Consider the following 19,871-nt stretch of genomic DNA (forward strand, 5'->3'; position numbering starts at 1 on the left):
TTTGATCCGAACCAAAATGACAGGTGTGAAACCTCCCCCGGACCACGGTCCGGACCAAACGGCCGAAAGTTGGTCCGACCAAAACAGGAAGCTCTGGCAGGCTATCATCGTGTTATAAGACCGGGGAAGCTCCTTCAAGGAATAGCTCAGTGCTTAGTGTGTAGGCTACATGAGAGAGTGTGTGATGGAGAATGCGCTCAGAGAAGATAGCTGTCGGCTATCAGGGCTGAGAATATCAGCAGTTTACTTGTTAAGTGGTAGTAAATGTACAATGTAGGTTTCCGTTTGTCTCTGAATAAATGCTGCAGAAAGAAAGTTCTCGTGTCTTGCTTCTCAAAATCGCAAAACAAAACAAAAAGAGCAGTAGTAGGGGAGAGCAGAAGTCAGTTGAAAAAACTCCGACACAGCGAGAGGATACGAGAGGACGGGGAAGCCCGTCTACAAACCAATCAATTAGCCTATGTGTTAAGTATCTGAAGATGCAGCTCACGTATGTGATGACAGCAGGACGTAGTTTTGTCACGTATAGATCTTTAGTGCGCTTGCATAACTGCAGTGTGAAACCAAAACTTACCGGATCAAATGCAAAAACGTGAACCTTGGTCCGGACTCAGGTGTGAAAGCCCCCTAAGAAACCCTTTCACCATCTCCATCAGTTTTGTATCAGTAATAGTTTGACTGAAATCACTATTCCAATCACAGAACATTATTCCCTTGTCCTCAAATAACACACAATAGTACACAGCTACATTTTACAACTCAATTATCCAAACACAGTTTGCACCATAAATTGTAATCAAAATAGAAATGGATGGCCAATCAAAATAACAAATAACCCCCCCACCAACACTGATCTAGAAACTGCAGGGAAATAAATGCTTAAATTATTTTCTGAATGAAGTCTTCAATGGCAGAGCCAACTAAGTCCTACATCAACAGTATTTATTTTTTCATTGCTTACATATTATTATTGCTATATACAAAGTAAAAGGAAGGGAGAACAATCAGCCTTTCCTTATCCGAATTGAGGGTCTAAGGACAGAAGGTGTCATCTGCTTTAAAGATTGTAAAGCCCCTTGAGGCAAATTTGAGTAACACTATATTTGAAGGAGTGTGCATAAGGCTGACATGACACTTTCATAACTATGACATGGCACCTGTCATGAACATGAAGGAGTCTTTTGCAATGTTAATGACCGCTGTCATTAAGTGTCATTCGGTAAATTATGACACTTTTAATGCAAAGTTAGCATTGTTTGAGATGTTTGTGTTATGTCAACTTGACATTAAGAGAGACAACATAAGCTGTCATGAATGTTTCAGGCCTAATTATTAAACTTTAAGAAATGTATAGCTCTTAGCTTTATGTGTTAACATTACATTAAACTGTAATTTCAGTCAGGAACACTCGTCATAGATTTAACCATTTATTGCAACAAATGGAAATACAGTTATGCTTGGCATTGATGGTTCCGCTCTTTATAATGCTCCCTTGACAAGCCAAGCAGCATGCTAAGCTGAAACAGGGAGCACCATGCAGAAACCCCCCTGGGTAAAAAAAAAGAGTGAGCCAAAAGAAAGACATTGAAAACCATTTTAAACTTTGAGTCATGTTAGGAGTCTGAACTAGGAAGGTGGAGGCTGGTATGGTGGAGGCAAAGCGTTGCCAGCAGCAGCAACGAGTGAAGCAGCGTCAGTGTAGCAGGGACCAGTGAGGAGGGAGTCACATTTAAAAGGACCGCTTTGATGTGAGAATGGCTGTGATTGGTGCGTGTCTGATAGGAATGATAATTCAATCAACGGGCGTATGACTTCTGTGTCCTGCATGAATTAATGCTAAGCTTAATTAAGTGGTTGGGTTTTACATTGGCTGCCATAAGACCATTATAATTGTGTCATGAATATTTTCCCCTTGACCTCAAGTAAAGCAAAACAATTTGGACCATCAAATGCTTTTATAAAGGTGTTGTGAATCATATCCATGACCTCAAGTGATTTGTGATATTGGGCTGTATAAATAAAACTGTCTTGACTTGTCAAGATACTAATGAAAAAAAACCTGATGATGACATCAGTGCTTTCTAAGATTGGATTTAAGGCTTCAGATTTGAACAGAACAGAGCGGAAACACTGTGTTCCAAACTCTGGGAGTGGAGTTTAAAAATATGTGTGCTGCAACCAGATGGGAAGGATCCAACACAAGAAAAAGATGATTCTGGTCACATTGATGCACAACTAGGATCCAGCTCGATACATGCTGTGGGCTAAAAGTTAGGACCATTTGACCATTGCATTTTTAATGTCTCATGTGAGTCATCTAACTATATGGAGTTCAATGAATCAATACATCAATAGATAGATATTTACTGTAACTTCACTCAATACGGCAATGTCTGTGTGCAGGAATCACTAACATGAACTCATTCAAATTTCATAAGACATAAAAGACATACAGTATGCATGTATCATTATCTGTAATCATCACAATCTCAGGGTTTCAATGGACTGATATGAACAAAAAACCTGTGAGAAACATTAAAATTCCTGTAATTCTTTGTTTCTCTCACAAAAAAATGACAAATGTATAAATATAGAAGATCAGCACAAACTACTCTCTCTCTCTGAAGCTGCAATCCAGCAACACACAGAAAAGTCCATATTGATTGTAGCCTCCCTTAGACTTACTGTGAAATTAGTTCAGTAGTTGGTGCATTCACAGTATTTTACACTTGTTTTATGTTTGAATTTTGCAAAGCAAAGCCAAAGTGCTGTTTGTGTCACCCTATTTGAGGAAGAAATGAAATGAAGTGATGTGAAAGGAAATGAAATATGGCTGCTGATTAAAGCTTGGGCTGCTCCATCCAGTATCTCCTCGCACATATGTACAGTATATTATCTGCATGCAAAGATGAAAGGGGTGCTAGAGATGTGTCATGATGGTACAGTACGTCTTTGTTTCCGAGAGCGGTAAAAAAGCACACAGCAGACTGAAGGGTGAGAACAGGAAGATAGAGGGTGAGACAAGCAGGGGAAAGACAGAGAAATAGAGGGAAACATACATCAGCATACACTTGGACTAAAAACTCTCTCTCTCACACACACACACACAAACACCAGAAATGTCCTCATGTATCTCCTTGACAATGGGTCAGATGGTAAGGAGGAAGAAAAAGAGATGGTGAATGCCGCATATTTCTGCCAGCACACAGAAAAATATTAATTCTTGCATATATTATATGGGCCTTTTCACACCTGAAAGTCTGAACCAAGGTCTGGACCAAGGTTTATGTTTTTGTTTCACACTGCAGTTATGCAAGCGCACTGAAAAACTCTACATCACATACAGTAACTACGTCCTGTCGTCATCACATAGGTGTTTTGTTGCGTTGTTGAGAAGCAAGACACTGGAACTTTACTTGGGTTTAATAAGGTACTGCATTTATTCAGAGACAAACTGAAACCTACACTGTACATTTACTACCACTTAACAAGTAAACTGAATTTATTCTCTGCTTTGACAGCCAACAGCTGTCTGCTCTGAGCTTATCCACCGTCACTTTCTCTCACTACGTACACACCGGTACACACTAAGCACTGAGTTGTTCCTTGAAGGAGCTACGCTTCTCTTATGACAACGACAGCCTGCCAGAACTTCTTGTATTTGGTCCAAAAGTCCAAACCATGGTTCAGTTTGATTTGGACCGAGACTAACTCTTTTGGTCAGACCAAATTTTGGCTGTTTGGTCCGGACCGTGGTCATTTTGGTTCGGATCAAACTAAAAAGTCCGAAGGTCCAAAACCAAACGAGGTAGGTGTGAAAGCACTCCAACTAACACATATACCTCAATGTATAACATACCAGCAGGTCAACTGAGTGGCTGCAGAGTCTGTCTTCCTTTTCCTCTCTTTTTCACACACAGATATTGAGAAGTGAAGTGCCATGTTACCACCCAAGGTAAACTCTTACTCCGATTCTCCACTGGGCACGTCTGTGCTGCGTTCCGGCTGCGCCGCTGTTTTGTTCCTTCCTTCGCCACGCGCCATACCACACTGGGCGTGTCTCAGAAGCAGAGCATCTTGCTGCCCGACTCGCAGATTATATTGACTCTACAAGTACTTTACAGAACAATCGCATGTCTATTAGGCTAGTATCTACCTTCCACTCCAAGCACTCCTGCAGTTAAACTTCATGCCTTCTCTTTTCTGGTGTTGTCCTGATAAAAAAAGATCTGTGATGTGGTATTGTGTTTTTCAACTTCCAAGATGAATCTCTCATTGTCCCTGGTGTTGTAAAGGAGACATAAACGATATTTGGGGGGGGGTGTTTTGGTAAATTGACTGGGTAGCCTGGCTGTTTCACTCCCTGCCTGGCTGTCCGAACAGCCCGCGTCTTGCGTGAAAATAGACCTGGCTCGTATATTTAGCAAAGCGGAGCGGAGAGCCGCTTCACGCACGCTTCTGGGATGCTCCATGGCGCAGCTGGTGGAATAACAAACATTGACTTGAAAGGCCGTGATTGCTCGCAGGGCACGCCACGAAACAAAACTGTTGTTATGGTTGGCTACAAGAGAATAATAATCAATAATAATGTTTAAAAGATTCTACACCAACAAACGCCAAGATAGGAGGGTTGATAAATGCATCTGCAGCCCGGTTAACAGAGATGAAACATTTTCGTTGTATCTTCCACACCCTTACCTTCCACTGGGGTATTTTAGCCACCAATATTTTCATCCCTAGAAACCAATGGCTCTAATATTGGTGGCTCAGTCACTCCACCACTTTGGTCCAGACTGAAATATCATTACAAACATTGGATGGACTGCCATACCATTTTGTAAAGACATCAATGGTCCCCAGAGGCTGCATGCTAATGACTTTGGTGATCCCCTTCTCATCTAGAGCATCCATGAGGCTGACCGATTTGGTTTTGACTGAAATCTTTTAACTATTGGATGGACTGCCACTAAATTTGGTCCATCATTGGGTCAAACTTTTCGATTTGTTCTGCTCCTCAGCTGTTAGTGTTTTATGTAGGGCTGCACAATATATCGTTTTTTTTTTTATCGTCATCTTAGTCTATATCCACAACGTTCCAATCCTGGGATTGCCCTGTCGCTGCTGGAAATTCCGCTGGATTTCACTCTTTTCGGCCGGATGTCCATTACCTTACCTACCTACGTTTCAAGAATAGTTGCGTCCAAACGGATCCATTTGTAAATGACTCACCGCACTACTTCATATTCCAGGCCTATAGGCGGCGCTGTTTCTGCTACAGAAATTCGCCAAAAAACGGAAAAGAAGAGCATAGTCACTTCCACTTCCCATCATAACATAGCTAGACTATAACGTTCTCTTAATACATCCATGGACTATAATAACTTTCACCACTGCTCAATTTATAAAGGCCGCCGCAAGAAACCGTGTATTTGTTTACAATGTATAATGTGCTGTTGGATTGCTTTTTATTTTGCAATTCTGTCTGCCATTGGACATGATTGCAGCGCGCTAGCTAACATCGGCAGTCAAACAAACATTAATGATCCAATGTCCTTTTGATAATCTACACGTTTTTCTTGCGGTAGCCTTTCTACAATAAGCCGTGGTAAACGTTACTATAATCCGTTCAAGGAGTTGATAAGCAGACAGATTAGCTAGCTAGTTGATAAGTTGTCTACTTCCACTTTATAAACAGATAACCATAGCAGCTAACGTTACGTTGCTGCTGGAGTGGTCAGCTACTTTAGCGATGTTTAACGTTAGCAATATATCTTGTAGAATCCAGGACCGGCAGAGGGAAGTGTCAGGGACAAAGTATTTAGATGAAGTGAGCTGGTTTGACCATGGAGATGGGATATGCTCGTTTAGCTTCACCGCAGTCGTGTGTGGCCGTGCACTAGTGCGGGTAAGAGGTCGAGGGGTGTGGCGATGACATCATCAATACGAACGTATTTGTATTCGCCGTCCAAACGAAGCCAAAAGGGAGCCGTTTTCGAATTTTTTCACCCTGAGACCAGGTTTCAAAAAAGTGCGTTTTCAGGCAGTGCATTTACAGAATTCGTTTGGACGGGTGGCCCAAACAATGCTAAACATGTGCGTTTGCATCAAAAACCGTCTCCGTGTGGATGGCCCCTAATAGTGTCACCCGGAGCAAACAAACACGCAACACAGGGAGAACATGCAAACTCCACAAAGAAAACACTGGGCATCGAACTCTGCAGTGTGTACCTGCTGTGAGCCAGCAGTGCTAACCACTGAGCCCCCGTGCTGCCCAAGTGTTGGAGTGTTCATACGGGAAGATGGGGTAAAAATATACAAAGAGACTGGAGGTAATGAATTTTCATCGATTGGAAATAATCATATGCTGATTGCTTTTGATGACATTAAAACAAAATGCAATGTCTCTTTTCAACATTGATTTTCTTCTGACACTGGAGAAAATTTGTTTATGTAGTTCTTCACACCAGCTTTGGATACATTTACACAGCAGTAACTTAAAGCTATAGTGCATAGTTTCTGTCTCCCCCATGAGGAATTCTAAGTAATGACAACAACACTGTCAGCACATCCACATGATACAAGCCTTCCGTGATTGTGCACCACCCCCACCCATCCAGTAATTATCTTCACTCAATTTTCTCCGGATGACACAATCTTCTGAACATAGCCATACTGAGAAATACAGAGAGAGTTTTGTGGAGCTGATAGTCTTAATTAGCTTTGTATCAACTAATTTTGCAATGGCTTGAATGTAACGGACATTTATCAATATAAAACAGTTACGCACTAAAGCTTTAAGTAAGAAGTAACAGTAAGCTTTAAAGACCAATGACTTTAAAGCGCCACTGAAAACATGACTGAGATTAACAGCAGGCGCACATGTGTTTGCAGACCGTTGCACAAAGACAATATGATGATTTATGATTGGATTCCAGTTTGGACAAAGACGCCATAGACATGAAGGTAAAGTCAAACGGAGACTTGATGCCTGGTGCTTCAATGTGTATTTTGGGACTGCAGGAAAGTATGTACCGCATTGGTGGAAAAAGCTCATTATTCACAAAAAAAAGAGTATTTTAATCAATACTAGTCTGTCAGCTGTCACCACACAGCAGAGGTTTTGGACAATTCATGACATCGCTGACAGAAAATAACCCGCAGTCTAATCAATAATTTAAGAAATCATTAGCTGTAGCACTGCAATATATTTCGTGATGTAGTACATCTTATTTTCAAATTATTTTGGGGGAATTTAACACCTTTATTAGTTAGAAACAGAGGCAAGGGGTTCCTTGATGGATGGATCCATGGTCATACATAGTCAGGGCTTTAACACATTACGATCCATTTTCTGAACCATCAGTTAAGACATTGTAGATATATTGACCAGACAGGAATGTGTGTTTTTGTCTAGTACAGCACATTAAATACCTGAAAAAATCAAGCTACTTTATTATATATTGTGTGACGCTTAGTGATTCTAGCATGACACATTACAAACCACAATTATCATGTCCTTGTTTTTTGTGCAATCGTCCTTTAAATGCATACATACATATATATATATATATATATATATATATATATATATATACATATATATATATATACATATATATATATATATATATATATATATATATATATAGTATGTAAAGAAAAGAGGTGTAAAAACAAAAATCGCGACAGAAATATTGCCAAGACATGTGACCATATTTTTAACTGTAAAAAAGGCAAACCAGTCAAGTTTATGAGCAGATGGATGTAGAGTAAGGAATGAACGCTACAGAGTACAGACCGCTGCGTTAGATTTCACTCTCAGTGGGAACAGTTGCCCATAGCCTTCATTCCATTTCCCTGTAGAGCATCTCAACACACACACACACACACTGCTGAGAGCTACATTATTCCCTCACCGCTTCGCAGGCCATGGAAATATTCAGAATTCACTAACCATGACCCAGAAACACACACATTCACTCCTTCAGTGCTGCCCCCCCCCCCCCTTTGCAACTCTTTTTTTTCTGTTCACACTGAGCTGGATTAATACATTCTGGTCAAATTAGTTATTTATATAAAAACTTCAGCAGTGATTTTGTCTTTAATTAATCTTTCCATCAATTTCCAGATTTGTATTCAATCACTAAATTGAAATTAAAGTTGGGCTTTTACTTCAGAAACAGTTCCTGCTTCACACAGAAAGTCAAGAAAAAGTTGGTTGAATCTACCTTTTTGCCAATTTCAGACTATGGAGATGTGTTTTACAGACACTCCACAAAGTCCCTGTTGAAATCTTTGGATTCTGTGTATCATTCAGCACTGAGATTTATAACCCATGCAAAGTACTCTACCCATCACTGTGTATTATATGAAATGGTAGGTTGGCCCTCACTCAACACAAGAAGGCTCAAACATTGGTTGACCTTTGTGTACAAATCAATAACTGGACACACTCCTTCATATTTAACTACACTTTTAACATCTAGTAGATCTGAACACAACCTAAGATCAAGTAGATACATACTGTATGATGTTCCACAAACTAAAACAGAGTTTGGAAAAAATGCTCACACACACACACACACACACACACGCACACACGCACACACGCACACACGCACACACACACACACACACACACACACACACACACACACACACACACACACACCTCTGTTCCACACTTCAGTAATTGCAGCTCTTTCTGTCCACACTGAGCTGGATTAATACATTCTGGTCAAATTAGTTATTTATATAAAAACTTTCTCTGCATACAGCAGTGATTTTGTCTTTAATTAATCTTTCCATCAATTTCCAGATTTGTATTCAAATCACAATGTTATGCAAATTGCCTTTTATGATGTTAGGGCATCTTTCTCTGGTACAGTGAGCGTTAACAGTCTATCTACGTCCAAAAAAAAGAGAGCTAAATGTAGCTAAATCTGCCAGCAGCAAGGTAAGGACTTCACTCATTACACTGAGTGACATAAAGACAAGATAATTAAACAATGATTACAGATACGTTGGAAACAGCTAACTTGTTTGATGCAGCTGAGGTTCAAGTTACACGATCCAACACACACTTTCACTTTCACGGACGGATCATAGCTTTTGAAATATAGTTCACTTATTCTACTTCATGTAAGAATGCTTGATTCTGATTGGCTGGGAGGAGGGGATTAACCCGGCAGGTTGTCCGCTGACTGAGCACAGCGTCATCAAATAGTAGATCAATACGCTGCTTGTATTTTTTTTCTATCACAGAAATTTCAAACATGAGGTCCATTGTAAAAATAAACCTTGTTTAAAAAAGTTTCTAAAATGTGTCGGAAATCTATCGGAGGGTCAGTCGATACATAGTTTCGCAAGTGAGATACAATGTAGCAACTACATTATTAAACTAAAGTTAGTGATCAGATGCAGCCTTGTGTGGTTGCTATAGAAACTAATTAACGTTAGCTACAGTTGAGCTAATGTTATTCGCCGTAGTTCTAAACATTACAGTGTTTTAAAAATGGACGAATTCATTGTCAATTTTAATATATTTGGAGGAGGGAAGACATTTGAGGACTGGTTAAAGAGCGACAAGGATGACGAAATGACAAAAGAAAAAGACAAGGCCCACGGTACCCGTTTCCGAGATCTGACAGATGAGGAGCTGCATACAATTGAAGACGGGGCCCCTGAATCAAACACGAAAAAGGCAACTGCCTTTGCTATCAAGGTTTTCACCGAGTGGAAGAGCCACCAGAAGGATAGACTGACAGTGACAACTGACCCGGACTGTGGTTGCTATAGAAACTAATTAGCTACAGCTGAGCTAACGTTATTCACCATAGTTCTAAAGGGGACTACTTTTTGAGGGAGATGAACTCAAACAGAGTATACATTTAATAAGCATGCAATACGAATAAGAAAAAGCTTAATTATTAAAGTATTTGAATTGTTTTATTATGTTGGCAAGCAAGAAGTAGAATAAACGGGATAATCACCTCAAGGCAGGGCAATAAACAGTTTGATATGCCCGGCTTGTGGAAGGTTACCGTCCACAAACCGGGCATATCAAACTGTTTATTGCCCTGCCTCTCGGTAACAAAATTAGTTTGTTACAGATACAACAGTTGCTCTTCTATTGTATTTCTGCTACGAGAATGTTTTCTCGTAAATGTGTTTTTTGACTACTTTAATCTCAGAAAATATAAGTTTTGCCTCTTCAGACCTAATAACTACAGCGTCCCTCCCAAACCCGTGCCTACAACCTATTAAATCAAATAATTATTAATTTACTGCACTGTAACTTTTATTCTTGTATTCGTATCTTATTCTGTTTTCAAATTCCCTTGTTGCTAAAAGGTGCTATAGAAATAAAGTTGCCTTGCTTTGCCTTGCCCTTAAACCTCAGCCAGTCAGTCAGTCACCGGGGCATAGGGAACACTGTGGTGCCTGTCTGTATCAGAAGTGTAACATTAACTGCACGTCAGTCTCGCCATTATATTTTAGGCTGTTGCAGCAAACGCTGTATGCTTGGTGTTTTCAAAACTGTAACCGCACTTGTGTCCGCTTTGCCGGCATTGCCGTGACTCACTGTGACTTTAAGAAACTGCAGAGGCGTTGTGGACATCAATTGTGCACATCAACCTATTTGTATGTTGCTTATTTATTTATGTTTGATTCTTTGCATTTACATCCTTTGTATTTATATTTACAACCTAACCTCAACATTTTAGGATAATTCAAAAGTCAAATAATCAAATATGTATATGGCTGCTAATAAAGCTTAGTGAAATTTCACTTTCTATGCTATCTAGACTTCTATGCTTCTCATTCAGTCTCTCTCTCTAAAATAGTACGAGTTTGTCTGGCTGCACTGTACACATATACACCAGTTGCTCTTTTGTTGTATTTCTGCCTCTAGAATTCTGGGACCTGTAGTATTAAACCACACTTGCTGATACCACGGTAACCACAGGTGAAGCCAATTCAAGATTTCAACTTTAACCTAAATTACTGTTTTTCAGGTCACATGTAGTCTATTAACTGTGCACATCACTTTTACCTTTGTGTTGTTTTGTTTCTCCACTTTATTAACATCCTTCTTCTTCTCTTTATTCTTTTCATGCTCCTTCTGTGAAGAAAATAAAGAGACAGATGGTGTAAGACAGTGGCATATTTGCAACAGCATATACTGTACAGCCCGCACTATGAATGTGTTTCATAGCCAGTGTTGTAGTCGAGAACACCTAAACCGAGACCAAATCATCACCAAGACCAGAGTGTATCAAAACCGAGACAAAACCAAGAGTTTGAGGGGTTTAGACTAGGGCTGACGATTCATCAACGTAGTCAATTACGTAAATGCGTCGACACAAATAATTTGCGTCGGTGCATCACGCGTAGAAATCTATAAGTAACCGGCTGCCTCCAGCAACAGCACGTAGCAAGTATGGATTCCTCGCAAGTTCAACAACACATTCAAAAAAAGACTCACACACGGTCTTCTAAAGTGTGGAAGTATTTTACTCTTAATGCCAACAACAACGTGGTAGTCTGTAGACTTTGTAAAATGCATCCCTGAGTCAGGATAACAGCAGCAAAACACCGTAAGTTCTGCTCACCTTTTTGTCCCTTTCCCTCCCATGTAGAGTTTAGATTCTCTGCCCAAGCCCGAGCCCGAACTTGACTCGCGAGCCAGGTCGGGCCCATATGTCCCACCACTATCCTCGGGCCAGGCCCTTCATCAATTATTTGTGTTTTTTTAATCATTACTTTATTATTTATTATCATGCAACTAGCGAATTGGGTGGGGAGAAAGCTATGCCTCTCCAGTTTCTCCTGTAGCTCTGGGTATATGTCCTGCACTGACTTGAGTGTGAGATAAACTGGGCCAAAATCGTGTCTCCCCCATCTGTAGCACTGTCTTCGATAATTGCGCAACCAGGCCAGATTGTTTCAGATATCTCACGAGTTCTTTATAACGTCAGTTATAACGGCCCACATATTAATAAATTGTTGGGTTAAAATCGGGCTCGGGTTCATAATTCCAGTTAATGTGTCGGGCCGGGCCGGGTTCGGACACAACGTGCACTGTAGACGTGTGCGATTATCAACATAGTGACACGGAATGTCTTCCCACTAGTAGCCCAACGGTACATTAGTCTGTTGATTCATTTTAATGCCCCGCTATGACTTAACATTAAGCATCATCAAACGCTGTCAGTCTGCAGTGTTATTTTTTTGCTTTACCATCATCATGAGTGACCCAATCAATTACAGACTGTTATATTAGACACTCTGCAACTTGCCTTATGTTGGATTTATTTGATATTTCTGATTTCATATGTTGCTAAAATTGCACTTTTTTACTGTAAGATTAAAAGGACAAGAGCTTATTTATTATTTTACCTACTACTGTTAAAAAAAAGCAAATACAGGCTACTCTAAAGCACAAAAAACATCGAAAGAAACGACACAAACGTTGGCAAAAAGCGCCAAAAAGGCAACAAAAACGTCAAAATTAATTTTCAATTTTGATTACTTGCATAGTCGATGGTAAGACAACACAAGGGTTAATATTTAATAATGTATTCATGCACATAGCAGTAAAGGTGCAGCAAGACAATTCTGCAACACATATCACAGTGATAACTCTGTCTCTGTCCTGTAGTACCATAATTAGCATATTATACTGCTTAAGCATGCAGAAAGACGGCACTCATCTTCATTAAATCACCATTTGACAACCATTAGAATATTCTAAAGGAGGAAACAAGAGGCCTAATTGTAATGATTTGTTGTACCTCATAGCAGGTTGAAAGCAATTAGATCTCATTCTTTAATGTGATTTTAATGCACCTCACAATGCAGATTTTCGTGTGCGGAGAGTTGATGTAGTGTTTCCAGGTTAATGGTTCTGTCTTGCTTTGTTATATGTCAATGAGCGGGTGCTGATGCCAGCTACCGAGAGGCTTTAGCTAATGACTGTCAGGATGCCAAAGAGACAAGCTTTAGCTTAGCGGCTGAAGCCTACAATCTAGCCATTATAGTGACAATAGCAGTCTGTTTCTCTCGGTGTCTCCCTCTGTCTCTACTCAATGTGATTAATGTAATGGCTGCTCATAGTTATTTATGATGATGGTAATTTGTATTGTGAACATAATAAACAATACTTCATTCCCATCAATACTTAACTACCATTGAGGACATGTATTATTATTCTACAGTCACTATCTTTTGTGCTCTTCTGTGAGCTTGCATTAGGTTAGTGTTTTTTTTCTTCTTCTTTTTCTTAAGACTAATGGACTGAAATATTAACAAAACAAACACAGCACTGTATAAAAACTGTCATGCAGAGAAAGCCTGGGTCAAATGTCAAGGCTTTAGCCAGTCCCTCCAGGAATTTGCGATGGCAACAATTCATGCGAATTCAACCAATCACCGTGAATTCAGTGTGACTCGCAATTCTGACCAATCACTGCAACTTTACCGCAAATTTGACCAATAACTGGAGTTTCCCGCGACTTCAACCAATCACAGCAGTCCCACGTGCCTTTGCGTCAGTATGGGACTCTAAGAGCCAGTGACAAGCAGGAGTGAGAACGGGTTGACATAACACACGTACGTCGCCAAATTAATTTCCTTGTTTCTGATATGAAGACGAGACGTGTGTGACTCAAACATCTCACATTTACCAACAAAACATACAGCGAAAGACCATACAAAACATTTCAGACCGTCCTTCCAACCTGTATACATTTTAACATCAAAGTCCGCTGTAACGATTTTTCACTCTAAAGTCGCTGAAAGCTGCTGCTGTTTCCTGTCGGCTCTCTGCAGCGGGCGGGGCTGGAAAAACCGGAGATGAGACGTACAGGATGACCTAAATTGAGGACAGCTACGCTCATTACTGTAAGTGCAATTATAAGTTAAAGTCCAATAAGTGCTTTATCAAACCATATGAATGTGTGTCCCAGCCAAGGACAGGAAATTAACTAACAATGTAAATATCAACAACCATTGGCAGAAATGTTCAAATTTAATTAATTCAATTAATTATTATTTTTTGTCTTAAATCCACCAGACTTTTTCATATTATACCAACATTTGCAGCATCCTTAGCCTTTTTGGTAAGGTAACTAGGAAACTCAGCCCAGAGTAGTTTTTATTCTCCCCAAAACAAGTTTCCTTTTTATTTTTAAAGAAATCTCGCAACTTCATTGCAACAAAAATACAAAAGACATCGCAACTTTTAACAGAAGCTCCCGCAAATTCAGGCATTTTGGGCCGCAACAATCTATAAAAAAAAGCCGCAAAATCCTGGAGGGACTGATTAGCACAGATATGACTACATTGATACATGAAGCCCTGGATCGATCTGAATGGACGCATTGCCAGACCTCTCTCTACAGCGCGGGGTAGTCCACACAGCATTCCAGCATAGGAGAAAAACATGCTCTGGTTTATTGGCATTTCTTTAAACTGATCACAATCGTCTTGGGCGGCGCTGAGCGTCAGACAGCGCCACGGTGCTGCTGCAAAATAGCCTCGTTCAAAAGTTGTTTTAGTCGTGCAACAGAAAACTCAGATTGGACACATAGTCTAGCTAGCTGTCTGGATTTACCCTGCAGAGACTGAGGAGCAGTTAACCATAGTCCTCATAATTCCACCGGTGGTACCTGAACAATCCCGTAAATGAATCATCTTCGATATAGACTACAAATCGGTTGACTGAAGCTTCGCTGTCGCTTATGCGAATCTTCTGCTATGCGTGGTCATGTGTTGAACTTGGTCATTCATGTTCGGGGTGGCAGGGATCAGCCAATCAGCGCCATTGTTTTGGTTTGCAGAAAAAAAAAAACACTTTGCTAGGTTCCGTTTGGAGCTGATGTGTATGTTATTTGGTTACAAGGGGCTAGCTAATTAACTAATTTAAGTTATACTATTAGCATGTCCTTGCGTTGCTATTCCCTGGTCCCTTTTACAAAATATATACTTATTTGAAGGAAGGCAATGCATCTTTTATAAGACTGGCTCATTTTAATTTACAATGGAAAATAAATGTTTTTACATTAAACAAATATTTTAACTATATCTATCAGATTGAATCGTATCTCAGCGAATGGCACAGCATTGATTCAACATCGAATCGAACTGAATCGTGCCATGTCAAAATGTATCGTCCCTGAACCGTATCGTAGCCCATGTGGCTAGTTACGTACCACATGGTCTTATAAGGGAAAGATGCACACCCTAGCACATTTTTGTTGACATATCCATCAGCAAGTTTGAGTGTATTATCTTTGAGGCTCTAGTGGGCACCAAGTCTCTCACTCCCATTAACTATGAGCTAATGAGAATATCATTGGACTATTTGCTCCAGCAGCATTTGCAAACTATTATACTCCCATCTGATCTTCACTAAAAAACACACAGCATATCACAGCTGGTAGTGATGTGTCTGAAACCACCCCCTATCTGAATTCTGAATGTGAAATATGCCCTATATTACAATAAATCAACAATGCAACAATAATTGTCTGCTAATACTTCCACAAAGTGTTGCATTTGATACATGCAAAATACAGTTGTGCCGTAGTACACTTGTCAGTGATGATGCAAAACGACAGGATTCATTAAGTGTTTGAAATCTCAGTTTACTGCTCACTATAGAGTAAACTGTTGAGTGTCTACTATAGGGCTGTACGATTAATTTCACTTGCAATTAAATCACAATATATTGAAAATGAGATTTTCTCGCCGCAAAGGCTGCGATTACACTCTGGTCACGTGACACGCGACTTACCAAGTTGCTGCGGAGCGTCAGGTATTGTGCAAAACCTGCTCTGCTAACGTTGCTACCTCGCGGTGCAACACTAACCTGTATCAACACCAGTGTGTCAAGTAAGCGAAACACCACATGACAGGGATCATATCAATTCAATTTTGTTCATAGTATCAAATCATAACAAGAGTTATTTTAAGAAACTTTACAGGTAGGTCTAGATCACACTATTATGTACAAAGACCCAACAATTTTCGATCACGGACCGAAATGTTTGAAAGCGTGCCTCCATATGAACGTACTTCAGATCAGAACGTGAAAATTACTCAGGCAGTAACAAAGTTTATCGCGAAAGATATGTTGCACCTCAGTACGGTGACTAGGCCCATAACAATTCCAAATTTTGCTGGACAATTAACTGTCTGAGAAATAATTGCAATTAACAATATACAAATAAAATAGTCTCTTTTAGTGAAATAATATTTTTTTTTATTCATTACTTTTTCAAACAAATTTAAGTTTAAATGAATCACAAGATTCATCTTTTGTTATGCATCACTGTTATGTGACCCAGATGCGCAGGTTCACAGCCTACGAAGTAAATCACGCCTCTTTATTATCATAAAACATTGTATTGTTTGCTTAAATGAACAAAAAAGTGAAGAACATGTATTCCCATCAATAAAAAACAAAGCATTAATCACACACAAAAAACAGAGCGTGTTAAAGCCCATGTTGCAGGTTAACCACCACTGTTGATTAATGGGTACATAAAGCACTCAACATATGTATATCATTGTTAAAAATGTCACCAAATAGTGTTAAAGGCCAGTTTTTACCGTTTTAGTCGTTTAGTGGGTTTTTTAACGCAATTCGGTGATGACGTCACGTTGGGGAGACGTGCCTCAGTCTAGTACTATAACTATGGTGACTGACTGGGATGAGGAAGAGGTGGAAGAGGTGTTTTTACTGTCAGTGAATAGCACAGAGTGAAAGTCAATGTTTTCTTTATATCGAGTGACAGTGATCATGTCGTTAGTTCAGATACGTACTGGTAATCTAGCTAGATCTAGAAATAGAAGGCATGATCATGCTAGCTATGGGCTAACTTGCCAGTCAGTCCCACCTGTGAAATCCCCCGACGTTGTAAACACATTTTCGATTAGATATCTCACGTTTTGATGGACCCTACTAGCTCCAGTAACAACATATTTGCCTAGTGTTTATTTATTACTTGGATGGGGATGCTGTTCGGCTTTTCACAAGTTTAGACAGCTAGCTAAAGCTACGCCGACGTTTTGCTAACGTTAGCGCAACAGCGTTAGCCTAGACGGCTAGGTAAATATTACGACTGCCTTCGTTGTTTCCTCTACCTGCGTCCACGTTGTCAACATAAGACATGTGGCGTTAGTGCTCCTTTTGTACCATAATTGTATTGAATGAAATGTTAAGCTTTGCTCCTACGAGATGGGTGGGTTTTTGTTAGCTACGTTACACACAAAGTTAACTGGCTATAGTTAGCCTATGCTAGCGGAATTAGCTAATGTTGTGTAGCCAGCCAGCAGCTTCGGCAGTAGTTCCGGCGAGCTAACCACGACAGCTAACACATCCACAAGCATCTCTATTTCAAACATCAATGCAGATTGACTGCTTTTAGCAGGAGAGGTTGATTGTGGGCGACAATAACTGTCGTGGTTAGCTTACCGAAACTACTGCTGATTGCCGAAGTTGCTGGCTGGTTATGCAACGTTAGCTAATTCCGCTAGCATACAGGCTAACTATAGCCAGTTAGCTTTGTATGTAGCTAACAAAAACCCACCCATCTAGTAGGAGCAAAGCTTAACATTTCATTCAATAAAATGATGGTACAAAAGGAGCAGTAACGCAACATGTCTTATGTTGACAACGTGGACGCAGATATAGGAAACTCTGAAGGCAGTCGTAATATTTACCTAGCTAGCAGTCTAGGCTAACGCTGTTGCGCTAACGTTAGCAAACGTCGGTGTAGCTAGCTGTCTAAACTTGTGAAAAGCCGAACAGCATCCCCGTCCAAGCTGTGTTTCACTTTCCCTCCAATATTATTATACACATAATAAAGCCACATGGACTCGGTCGAGACCAAAAGCCATATTTTGCAACACCAGTGGCACAGACGAGCCCATAGACAGTGAACAGAGACGGGGCTTTAGTCTGTCGTCTCCCCAACGTGACGTAATGCAATGCATTGTGGGGGAAAAGAGAATCATTGCAAACCGCTGTAAAATAGTACTACTTTTTCGTATTTTATTCCGTTTTGTGATATCCATTGTATTTGAGGTTGTTGGGTAACAGTTTAAATGTTTATTACCAACAAGCAAATTGCACAAATTCATTAGAAAATAAACCCTGCAACACAGTTCTCTGGCTTTAGACAGCTACAGCCTAGGATGTTTGGAGTTAGTATGGCAACAAGTGACAGCTGCCGCTAGCATAGCTTGGCTAAACAGTCCGACCAATAATCACTTATATATTACAATTTGGCACATCTAAACAAAATCAACAATTACCATCAACATTCATACCCCCTTAAGACCTTAGCAAAATTTAGCTAACAAGTTGTTCTGTACATGTTAGAAAAATAAAAGCACAAATCCCTGTGGACCTACGTTAGCATAATGTTAATGAATGACGGCCATCACCACTACAGCATCATCATTTACAGTAACGTTACTAATGAAACAAAGCACCCTAGTAGATTAAACACCACAGACGGACTAACTACATTACTTAAACACATGTAAAGGTGCTTCGGTGGATTTTTTTACTTTCAAAAGCCGACTGGATTTGCAACAGCGGGAGGGGCATCCTTTGATGCTATGCCGGTATTGGAAACGCGTTTGATGGATCCAAACAGTAGTGTGACTAATCTCATAAAAAAAAAATGCTCTAATGCTTTAATTGTGGTTATACAAAATAACCACGGTTATGTAAAATTATTGCGGTTAGACAATTATTTAATAATTGTTACAGGCCTAACGGTGACCAAGCCGGGCCTCACCGCTTTGATACATACGCTGCATAAGCAGTACGACATGCCCTCCCGCACAAATTTTAGCCAGGTCTCCATACCAGAGCGACACAAAACATGTAAAGAGAGAGTCGCAGCGGAGCTAAAAACAGGCGTTTTTCCACTGCTACAACTGACATAGTCAGTAAATAAAGGTGTCATTTGTCCTGCCACACCACACCCACACAGTCCTGGAAAAGGTCCAATCAGCCACATTAACTATAAACACCTGTGTGGGTGTTCAGAGCCTCTAATGTTAACACCAGGCTTATTTGTCAGTGCTTTATGTTGTCATGGTAATTATTACATGTTTACAAGGCTGGACATTCAACAAATCAGTCATTCCAATTGAAGAAGTTGATAAATAAATAATATGCCATTCATATAAATTCATGCATCACCTAATTTCATCATAGCACACAGGCCTGGCCTATAGGAAAGAACAGTTTGTGTTTAATCTATCTAATATTGTGTTGGTCATTCTATACAATGATTCATTGGGCCCTATCTTGCACCCAGCGCAATTGACTTTGTACACCGACGCATGTATCATTCCTATTTTGCACCCGACGCACAGCGGACTTTTCCCTCCACAGACTCACGTCGGTAAATTAGGGAATGAACTTGCGCTCCCGGGGGCGGTTCAGCAAAAAGAGGAGGTGTGTTCCGGTGCAAACATTCCCTAGTGCTATTTCGCAGTTTCAGAAAACAATTCTGCCACAGACCAGGAAAAACCTAGTCTAAAGTCAGTGGTGCGTTATTCAGGTGCTATTTTAAGGGCGCATGCTTGACCGTAATGTAGAGTGTGCACACCGCACATACACTTTGCTTCTCTCATCTCACGGACCCAGCAGTTCCCATTTTTGCAAACCATACATAAATACAAGGACAATTATGAAAAATATGACCTTGTTTTACACAACATTTCCATGAATCACAGATGTGTTGATGACATAAATGAGGAAATATTAGAGGACTTAAGGAGATGTGATGTTGAACTGCATGTGCCGATGCCACTTAACCCAAAAGCCCCAGCAGCAGCACGGG

The 19,871-nt window shown here is 40.2% G+C and overlaps 1 protein-coding gene across 1 annotated transcript in view; it reads right to left on the reverse strand.

The window, feature by feature from the left end:
* The window catches only part of smap1 (small ArfGAP 1), a 235,402-nt gene that overhangs the window by 143,006 nt on the left and 72,525 nt on the right, over positions 1-19,871 (reverse strand). Inside the window, exon 6 of the mRNA XM_035992468.1 lies at positions 11,057-11,125. Within this exon, the coding sequence (XP_035848361.1) occupies positions 11,057-11,125 (69 nt within the window). The remainder of the gene's footprint in view (positions 1-11,056; positions 11,126-19,871) is intronic.

Source organism: Sander lucioperca, chromosome 15, assembly GCF_008315115.2.
Source record: "Sander lucioperca isolate FBNREF2018 chromosome 15, SLUC_FBN_1.2, whole genome shotgun sequence".
In the NCBI taxonomy this organism is placed as follows: domain Eukaryota; kingdom Metazoa; phylum Chordata; class Actinopteri; order Perciformes; family Percidae; genus Sander; species Sander lucioperca.